At 40.3% G+C, this 9,958-nt stretch overlaps 1 protein-coding gene across 2 annotated transcripts; it reads left to right on the top strand.

Moving 5' to 3' along the window:
- The first annotated feature begins 1,613 nt into the window (after positions 1 to 1,613).
- Positions 1,614 to 9,738, top strand: LOC106011259. 2 transcript variants are annotated; one of them, XM_013080283.2, is made up of 5 exons: positions 1,614 to 1,697; positions 4,572 to 4,648; positions 6,526 to 6,601; positions 7,418 to 7,498; positions 9,079 to 9,738. In XM_013080283.2, exons 2-5 carry the CDS (start codon positions 4,601 to 4,603, stop codon positions 9,699 to 9,701), a joined length of 828 nt encoding a protein of 275 aa, XP_012935737.1. In that variant the 5' UTR covers positions 1,614 to 1,697; positions 4,572 to 4,600; the 3' UTR covers positions 9,702 to 9,738. The 2 variants fall into 2 exon arrangements, with proteins under 2 accessions (XP_012935737.1, XP_012935738.1); XM_013080284.2 differs by lacking the exon at positions 1,614 to 1,697 and adding an exon at positions 1,811 to 1,829.
- The last annotated feature ends 220 nt before the right edge of the window (positions 9,739 to 9,958 follow it).

Here is a 9,958-nt window from a genome sequence, read left to right as displayed (position 1 = left end):
ACAGAGAGAGAGAGAGAGAGAGAGAGAGAGAGAGAGAGAGAGAGAGAGAGAGAGAGAGAGAGAGATGAGGAGGGGGGTGGGGCAACCACTCTCTCGAAAGGAGACCTTACTACAGAGCAACCGGTTACAGAAAGTAAATAAAGGTGCTGACGATAGAGGCCATTCATCCAATTTTTGAGCTGACATTTTAAAAAATATTAACTTTTATTTCTCTATGGTACGGACTAAGATTGTTTAAAATAAGTTAAGTTCCATATTGTTTCTTCGGCTTACATTTGTGAGGCAGCGTGGTGGAATCATGCTCTCGTCAAAATGATCAAAGTGAAGAAACTTGCATTTTTCCCAAGGTTTGTGAATGTTTATCAAATTTTTGTTTTGGGCTCAACACCTTTCATATCCATTAAAGAACTCATTTCTGTATGAGGTTTTCTTAAAAATGTTGATTAAAAGCACAAAAAATGTAAATTTTCAGTTACCGCAGATTCTAAAATTTAGGAAATAACTAATCTTTGGCGGCCATTTTCTCATTAATTTTACCTCTGAAAACAGGTGATCCCCCCACCTCTTCCACCACGCTGCCTCACATTTGCCTCAAAGTTGTTGCATCATGTGGAAGGGCACTTCGCCCTATGATTAAGAGCTGTTTTTCTGCTTTTCTGGCGGCAACCAAAAAACTAGCGTACTTACAGCAAAGTCCCACTTTCTAACTATCATTAATTAAACATACTGAAAAATTCGCTAACTTAGAATTACAAAATTTCATGAGGCATTTTTGCCCGTTTTGAGTAACTAACACCAAGGGATCTGAAAACCAAATGTTAGATCTGCTCTATCAAAATCGTAAAGTTATTCGGAGTCATTATCAAGATATTCAAAGAACTGCATTCGAAAAAGGTTGACATATTGTTTGATTCAAATTGTTTGTGACCTCAAATTTCTTAAAATTAGTTACTGAGCAGACAGAACTTTGTAATTCTCAAGTAGTGACTTTCCCATGGTCTATATCATTTTTGTTTGCGTGCTATTGTGATAGGTTTTTGTTGTTGCTCAATACAAAAGGTGTTTATTTCGCTTATTCTAATTTTAAAGTCTGGCTCATCTGAAAATACTGCAATGATGTTAAATTGTACACCAATTGAAACAGACAAGAGAAAACATCGATTGTTTGTGGTCGAATTCAAGTTCATCAAGAACCTAATTAAGTTAAATTGATATTATACTTTTAGTATCAACATTCGAAATGCATGAAAATCGGATCATTTTGTCAAAAGTTATTCTCAAATAGGCATCATTTGAAATTGTATGTGTATTTGTATTTCTAGAACAGACGGACTTTTTTGGTAATGACGTCACCCGCACATCCTCATTACCAAACGCTTCCGTATGCGCCCGTCTCCCCTTGTGCTGTAACACGCAAACAATACGCGTCAAATCCTAGCAACAAACGGCGGTGAGTTTAGTAAGGGAGCCATTGTCTACCTCTCGCTGTAACAGTAGCAGATATGTCACACATTGACGAATCGTTTTGGGGGGAACAATCCCCGTTAGATAGACAGGCAGGGAGGTAGGCCTCACGGAGCACGTGTCGGGGCCTGTCCTTCTACAGTAAATAGATTGACGTCTTTTTCTGCGCCCCTCTATATATTTTGTTGCATTTTTCCAAACGAAAGACACAACGGGGACCTAGCAGGACTACGGTAGGTGTCACACGAACGAAACCATTCACATGGACATCGGATTTACCTGAGGGGGGGAAAAGCTACCGAAATACTGAGTAGCAAAAACGCTGATGAGAATTATACTGTGGCGTTGAAAAGAAACTTGAAAATGTGACTACCCTATCATCGTGTTAAAGCCTTGCACCACCCACTCATGTAGCATACCAATTTAAAGCAAAATAAATTTTGCATCATCTTGCGCATTAATACTTTATCTAGGAGTCGACCGAATATGGCCACTCAAAACCTACTTTTAAAAAATCCGATTAAGCAAAATTATGTGAATTAAAAGATATGTAAAAGTGTGTTCGCGCGTGTATTGAGGTGCATCAACATTGGTAAAATGAACATACATTGCATATCAATTAAAACATAGAGAACTTTGTCTCAGCAATAAGTACTGTTTTATTACAATAGTTTCAAACAGATCGGAACCTGATCCCTCACAAATGTGACACAAAACATTTTTGAGGAGTTACTAGTTTTGTTTAGAGTACGAACGCGTTGGGCGTGGACTCTATAAAATTTTGGACAAAATTTTGTGTCAGTTTATCCCAAATGCCACAGAAAATGGCAAACAAAGCTGTCTGTATTGGAAGCGTTTCTTCAGTTGCTGTTTAATGGGGTTCACGTACCTGTTACGATTCATATCGGGGCTAATTACAGGTGACCACTCTAGCGTTGGAATGGTTTCGTTTTCCAAAAATTATCTAGTGGCATTGGTCCTGTAAGAAAGTGCTTTGTTATTCATTTGGTAGTCAGCTCTTTTTCAATTCCACCAATGTTGATGTAGATTACTATACGCGCGATCACACTTTTACGTTTTCTTGATTTCGCACAGCTTTGCCAAGTGACCATGTCTCGTGCGAATCGCATCATGGGTGTATTATTAATGTGTCAGATGATGCGAATTTATTTAGCCATTAATTGGTTTGCTGTATGAGTGGGGAGTGCAAAGAGTTTTAAGGGGGGGGGGGCTACCCCTGAAGGCTGTCTTGCTTATTACTGGACCGAATTTTACCACATTTCACTCATATAACAAGCATAGTAAGGAGTCTTAAAATCCGCAATCAAATTTGAGAAAAAGTTTCGTTTCCATGGATACGGCGGCCATATTGGATTTTGTTGACATGTCTTACGTAATGAATACCATGGAAATTGATTGTTTTTTTTGGCATGCGTGTTAACAAACATTAGATCTAAAAATCTGTCTGTTGTTTTTTTCCTAAACGAATTTTTTCCTGAGGTAGCATTCAAGTTTGCAAAAAATCCGTGAAAATCCACACTCCAGACTGAAAATTTCATGAAGCTTGGACGAAAAATGGTGGCGTTATTAAAAAAAAGTATAGAGAAAAGTCGCGTTTTGAGAAAACGGCCGATAAAGAAAAATAAAATATTGACTTTATGAGGAAATGGCGGTGACAAACATGCCCAGTATGGAACAAAAATACGTTTTTTTTGGGGGGGTTCTTATGCGATGAAATAGTTGTAGGAGAGGCTGAGGAAGCTAAAAATGCCTACAGCTCCAATTCCATAATTTTGAGCCGAATCTTGACTTTGGGGTTGTAGCCCCCTGCCCCCCCCCCCCCCTTTTAACACAATGATCGAGTGATTGCATTGTCAAGTTTCTTTTGGATGCCACTATATAACATGACAATGTATACTTTGCCAAAGATAAATGTAAAACCATTTACTACTACTACTACTACTACTACTACTACTACTACTACTACTACTACTACTACTACTACTACTACTACTACTACTACTACTACTACTACTACTACTACAGGTGGTCTATAGGTTAAGGTGTTTGCCTCTCATTCAATAGATCCCGGGTTCGAAACCTGACTGCGACGGACAATTTTATTCTCTAAAACTTCCTTCTTCACCCCTTCTCCTGCTCTCTAACTACGGTCTGTCGTCTGCTTTTGTCTCCATATTTTGCTCCCCACCCTTCCCCCTTGCCCTGTCCTCTGCACTCCTGACTCTTTCTGCAGCCTTTCTACTGCTACTTCTGGTTCCTCACTGCTGTCTTTCAGCTACACCTCTGATCTCATGGTAGGTAAGATCTAGCACCGAGCCTTCTCGGTTAAGGGCGAAAAAAAATATCGGTGATTCCATGTGCAAGTTGTGCACGTTAAAGATCCCTTGGTGGTCTGAAAATCGATAAGAGTGGGCTTCGGCCGCCATCTGGGAGAAATTCAAAATTCCTACCAAAGTGAAAATGTAATGTGTCCCGCGCGTTCATAAGAACTTGATATGCAGTTGCGAGCTCCGTAAAACACCTAACTACTATTACTACTACCAATACCACTACCAGTACAACTACCACCACCACCACAACAACAACAACAACTACTACTACTACTACTACTACTACTACTACTACTACTACTACTACTACTACTACTACTACTACTACTACTACTACTACTACTACTACTACTACTACTACTACTACTACTACTGCTACTACTACTACTGCTACTACTACTACTATTATTATTATTATTATTATTATTATTATCATTATTATTATTATTATTGTTATTATTATTACTATTATTGTCATTATCATTATTCTACATAATAAAGTAAACTTTATATAAAAGACATTTAAAAGAATGAAGACGAAAGTAACAATAAAACAAAAATGAATTCCATTGTCATCTTTCATGGATGAATATTTGGAGTAATTTTCTTTTATTCAGAACCCAACGTTTTATGTTACTGTTGTACCTTGTACTATTATTGTAAAGCACTCCGAGCCCGTGTACTTTAATCGGGGTTGAGCGCAATATAAATGTCTTTTATTTTTATTATCTAATACGTTTAATAATTATTTCTCAGAGCTAGGCACAGAAACAAAGGGCTACACAATGGCTATATTCACAGCTGAAAGGATAATGTGGTCATCGTTGTCCAAGGTAAGTTGGAACCATGAGAGCAAACTTTTTATGGGTTTCATTTAATATTTTTCAATTTTGGTTTAACTAGCAGCTTGACACGTTATTACTGTTATTTTGAAGGCATGGCAATTGCCCCCCCTCCTCCCCCCTCCCCCCTCACACACAAACACACACACACTCACACATACACACAAACATGTACGCAGACACGCACACTCACATCGCGTGCGTGCACAAGCTCCCTTTTCCCTCATTTCTTTAGTCTTGAACTTTGACTAACCTCTCGTTAGACAATTGTAGTAACAACCATGAATTAGATAGTGATCAGATTTTTGAATCTCTGACAGATCATGTGTACTCTAGAACCTGAAAATTAAAAACCTATCACAACATTTTCACCATGCTTGCTCAATTTGTTGTCATGGTTACCTTATCATGATGAATATTAACACCTTTTCCTACTCTGTAAAACCAACTATTTTTACTCTACACACTTGAAATTCTGTTAATGCCGACAAAAACGTATAATTTACTATTCAACGTAACAGCTACTGATATGATTGCTCTGGTAACGCGATGTAAACGCGATGACCATGTCCGCTTCGATCAGAGTCCTAAGCGCAGCGCGTGTCTAGCACAACTTACTTTTTCATCTACAAATAGCTGTCTCCTTTGTCCTTCTATTAGTTTGGGGAAGAAATGAAAGTCAAATAGAGCAAAGGGATATGTTTGTTTCGAAAAATTAAAACATATGAAGAAATATGTGTGTTTTCATTGAGTCTAGAACTGAAAAGACAAACAGCAGAAAGGAGAAAAACAGGATCACTATGGCAGCAGAAAGCCTGAAGCAAGCGAAGTGTTTTAAAAGTGATGCAGGTCATGTTTTTCGATCACAAATGTGTAGTTTTGAATTGGCTGGTTCATTTTTGGCACAGAAGTCAATGCAGATCAAAAAGTGGTTCTTCATACAGCTTTTTGATTTATTCTACTCATTTTAAACTGGCCTCTACTGTATGGCTTTGAGTATGAACTCTGTAAGGACGTAGGTGGCACATATCCTGTCCTACCAGCAACACACCAAAGACAATGTTGCCGTACATTTCGAAACATCATACTCATAATATCACCATCATCATCATCATCATCATCATCATCATCACCATCACCATCACCATCACCATCACCATCACCATCATCATCATCATCATCATCATCATCATCATCATCATCATCATCATCATCAAATGCCTAATATACGGCAGACATAAACAATCTTGGTTCTCCATTTGTTCCTTTGCTCGAATGCTTATAAAAAAGCCACGTTACCCTAATCTTTCCCCGTTACCCATCTGTCTAGGTTCTCTAAGTAGGTTGCCCTGGGACGACCCCTGCCTCATTTGCCTTCAATATTGCCAATGAGAGCAAGATATTCAAGACCTGTATGTCTATCGAGGTGTCCCCAAAACGACATTTGTCTATTCCTGATTCTTTTTAACAGTGGTTGTCCCATGTGCGCTTCATCAAGTACTACCTCATTTGATTTCTTTTCCTTCCACGATATTCTCAGCAGTCTCCTAAAAAAACCACATTTTTATTGCTTCTATTTTATTTTCACTGTTTTTATCACACAATGTCATAAATACGAATTTGTATATTAGAATACTTCACAGCGTGCATGTTTTTTGCGTGCTTTGTTGAGTAATAGATACAGAAAACAGAATTGGCAAATATGTAGGAATAACGAATATTATAAATAGCTTCTTTTTAAGAACTTCCCCGAAAAGCAGTGCATCTTCAGCGTTGTCGGATGACCAGAGCACACGTCCTCATTGATTTAATGGCACTCTCCAATATTGACAAATCTCCCTCCCATTGTGTTATTCTTGTCTCCATAGCTCTTCGCACTGCTTGTATGTGTGACGACCTCCGTACGCCCCCAGGCACTTATTCCATTAGCGGACCCATACACAAGTAAGTAAGGGTAATGTGGAGTCTTAAGTGTTTCTATTTCGATTCCGTGACCATTAAAACGCCACCATTGCTTGGCCTAATATCTACCAAGGTTTCTTAGCCAGATTTTATAATTGGTCGGGCAAACCCATCTGCAATGCATGCAGTAAAGGTCAGGTTCTCTGGTTTGCAAGAAAAAGGTGTAACCCTATTCCCACATTTGAAACAATATATATTTATCGTCACGGTCATAAAATACATGTGTAAGTCATTTTTAGTCATTTTGAGAAAATTAGAAGAAAAAAACCCTGTTTCTTTCGAACATTTGACTCTGCGAAACGCTTGAAGTTTCGTACACTTATTTGATTTTATATTTGTATTATTATTTTATCCAACTGAACTATAGTATTACCACGCTCTTCATTTCAGAACCATATACTCCAAACCGGCCAAAAATGACTTTTGCAATTATCATATGAGCACGATGTTATATCTGGTGTCTGCGTCTGTCTACAGTACTGTGATTCTATTACCCACCAGTTCAAGTTGGCTCTGTCATGCAGGATAGGAACCTCCCGCTTCCTAAATGATATAAATTGTGTCTGTTGGGAACGTGAAATATTTATAATCATTGACGTCATTTACGGGACAAAACTGCTTTAAGAAAGAAAAAAAAATGTAAGTCCACCATTTTAGACAAGTATTCGCGGGAAAAGATATGAAAAGCAACTAGACAAGAAACATCGCGCTCTGATCAAGTGCAAGAAAAAAGTTGGGATGACTCAGACATTGTGTGTTGTTAATGTGTTTTCTAAATGCTTTCTTTCATATCTACAGGTTCCGGTTTAGAGTATCCAATGACGTACCACTCAGGTCCCAGAGTGGGCAACCTTTGTGCTTCTACGCTTTGTCTCAGAGGTAAGGTCTCTCTGTCGGTCTCTGTCTCTGTCTCTGTCTGTCTGTCTGTCTGTCTGTCTGTCTGACTGTCTGTCTGTCTGTCTGTCTGTCTGTCTGTCTGTCTGTCTGTCTGTCTCCCCTATCTATATATCTTATATTTACAACTGGATGTTCTTTCGAAGAAAAAAAGTTTGTCTTTTCTATTGCAATGCTGGTTTTATGGCAGAATCTAAAAGAGCTATCAGTTTGTTCACCATACACAGGGGGTGGGTGGGTTACTTTCATCCATTTGCTCGGAACGACCAAAAGAAAAAAAAAAGATTTAGTCCATGGTACACTGTTCTCAAAAGAGTTTTCCCCGACCTTATTTACCTACGATACCTTTTTTCAGTTATCAGTAGCTATACTTGATTTGTGGTTTTGGCAAGTTCGATTTATAAAATGAAATCAGCTGTGAAATAATGTCTTCAACCCGGAAAAAAGTCACTTTTGCTTGGTTTGAAGACGCCGCTGGTTTTTTTTATGGCATAGAGAGGAATTTTACATAATTTATCTAGCATATATTAGTTTTTTTCTGTTTCCCTTTTTTCTGTTTTTAATAAAGATGTCCCTTAAAAATACGTCAGCATCGCACCTGCAACACTTGTGAAAGAGAACGTTTGGAGAGAACATACGTCTATAGTACAGTGTTGCGAAACCGGACTCGGCTTAATTTTAAAAAGTCAGCAGAGGAAAAAGAACATACTTTACATTTTTCTTCCTCCTGTACCATCAAGGGCGCCGTGGGGTAAGAGCAGAAGGGGAGAAATAACAATTTTCATTGCTACCTTATTGAGCGGCAAGACAGTGACACCATCAGGCTCTAACAACAGATTCACACGCAGCAGTGCCAAGAACAGCAACAACAATAACACTCACTGAGAGTGTGTCTGTGTGCATGTGTTGATGATTAGAATCAGCCTAAATTAATATACCCAGCAAAATCAAAATGTCGTGGTGGGGCCGGTAATGTTATAGGATTTTAAAGTCGAATGACTATCAGGTGTCCAATTTTGATACGTGTGTTAGACATGCAACTTCACAGTGGCTTGTTCTTGACTCACAGAACCCCCCCTCCTCCCCACCTTGCCCCTAGCCAAATCATACACACTCCCGACCATCTATGATCCCAATTCCTTTCAAACTCCCAGCCATTGGGCTCTCGTGGTTTAGAGATACGGCACTCGCCTCTCATTCAATAGATTCCGGGTTCGAAATAAAACATACAGCGACGGAAATTTATTTTTTCGAATTTGTTTTCGTTTCACCTCCTTTCCTGCTCTCTAACCATGTTCTGTTGTCTGCTTTCGTCTATATTTTCTGCCCCCCCCTCCCATTGTCCCCTCCTCTGGGCTCTTGACTCTTTCTGCAGACTCCTTGACTCTCTTTCAGCCACACCCCTGATCGTAGGATAGGTAAGATCTAACACCTGGCCTTCTCTGATAACGGTGGAAAAAATGTGTCCCAGGCGCCGTTATGGTTGCGAGCGCCATAAAACACTTACCAACCCCCCCCCCCCCCCCCTACTGAAAATAACCCTACCTCCCACCTTTCTCTTCTAGGTAGACAATGCCGTGTGGTACAAGCCTGCTCAACCTGCCCGCCCCAGGCGACCTGTTTGAACCCAAACCGGATCCCGTTCGAAGCCGACGACATCTGCCAAGCCCGCGGCTTCGTGCAGGCCGTTCTGCTGGACGGTATCACCACGGGCTATGAGGTGGAGCCACTCAGATGTGGACGCAGAGTTCCCAGCCGCTACGGCATGTCCTGCCCACGAGGCTCTAGCTGTGAGTTCCTGGCTCCCGGGAAAGGCCGTTGCTGCTTTGGGCGGGTTCTACGTCGAAGAGGAACAGTTCGGCGAGTGGTTGTTCGGAGGAATAATAATATTAATAATATCGGCTCTCGTTCCAACGTCTGCCCGAGAATCACTCCAGGCATTATGGGAGCGTGCGGGGGCGCCTTCTGTACGTCTGATCTGATGTGCCCGCGACAGCAGAAGTGTTGCCCGAGTGCCTGTGGGGGTAGGGTGTGTGCCTCGCCGATGTACAGCGATAGATCTATGCCTCGTCGTAGATCTGGCTGTGGGTACTGCCCGGTGGGCACTTTTTGTGACTTGGTCCCAGTCGCGTGTATTACGACACCGTGCGACCGTTATAGCCATGTCTGTGTGCCATACAATGCGTAGCTTTCACGAAAATAATAAAAATGTATTGCTTAAGTGATTCAGCTTTCATGTTGAGCTTTTCATTAATGTCTTCTTTAAGAATAGGAGTTTCACTCCCACCCCATCCCCTCCACCCGCCAAGAAGAAGAACAAGAAGAAGAGAAGAAAAGTTTCAATTTTCTTGCCTCTGAACCCATCGTCACTCATGGTTTCACGAGCCGTATTATGGAGGGGCAGACGAAAAGGGCTGAGAAGAGAGAGAGAGAGAGAGTGAATGT

Source organism: Aplysia californica, unplaced genomic scaffold (assembly GCF_000002075.1).
Source record: "Aplysia californica isolate F4 #8 unplaced genomic scaffold, AplCal3.0 scaffold00080, whole genome shotgun sequence".
NCBI lineage: Eukaryota > Metazoa > Mollusca > Gastropoda > Aplysiida > Aplysiidae > Aplysia > Aplysia californica.
Note: the sequence above shows the minus strand (reverse complement) of the source record. Positions and strands in the feature narration are given on the sequence as shown.

Excerpts from the sequence above, each read along its gene's own strand:
- LOC106011259 (XM_013080283.2), top strand. The coding sequence starts at position 4,601 with ATGGCTATATTCACAGCTGAAAGGATAATGTGGTCATCGTTGTCCAAG. Across the intron at positions 6,602-7,417 it reads ATTAGCGGACCCATACACAA|GTTCCGGTTTAGAGTATCCA; the intron begins GTAAGTAAGGGT and ends TCATATCTACAG. Across the intron at positions 7,499-9,078 it reads TTCTACGCTTTGTCTCAGAG|GTAGACAATGCCGTGTGGTA; the intron begins GTAAGGTCTCTC and ends TTTCTCTTCTAG.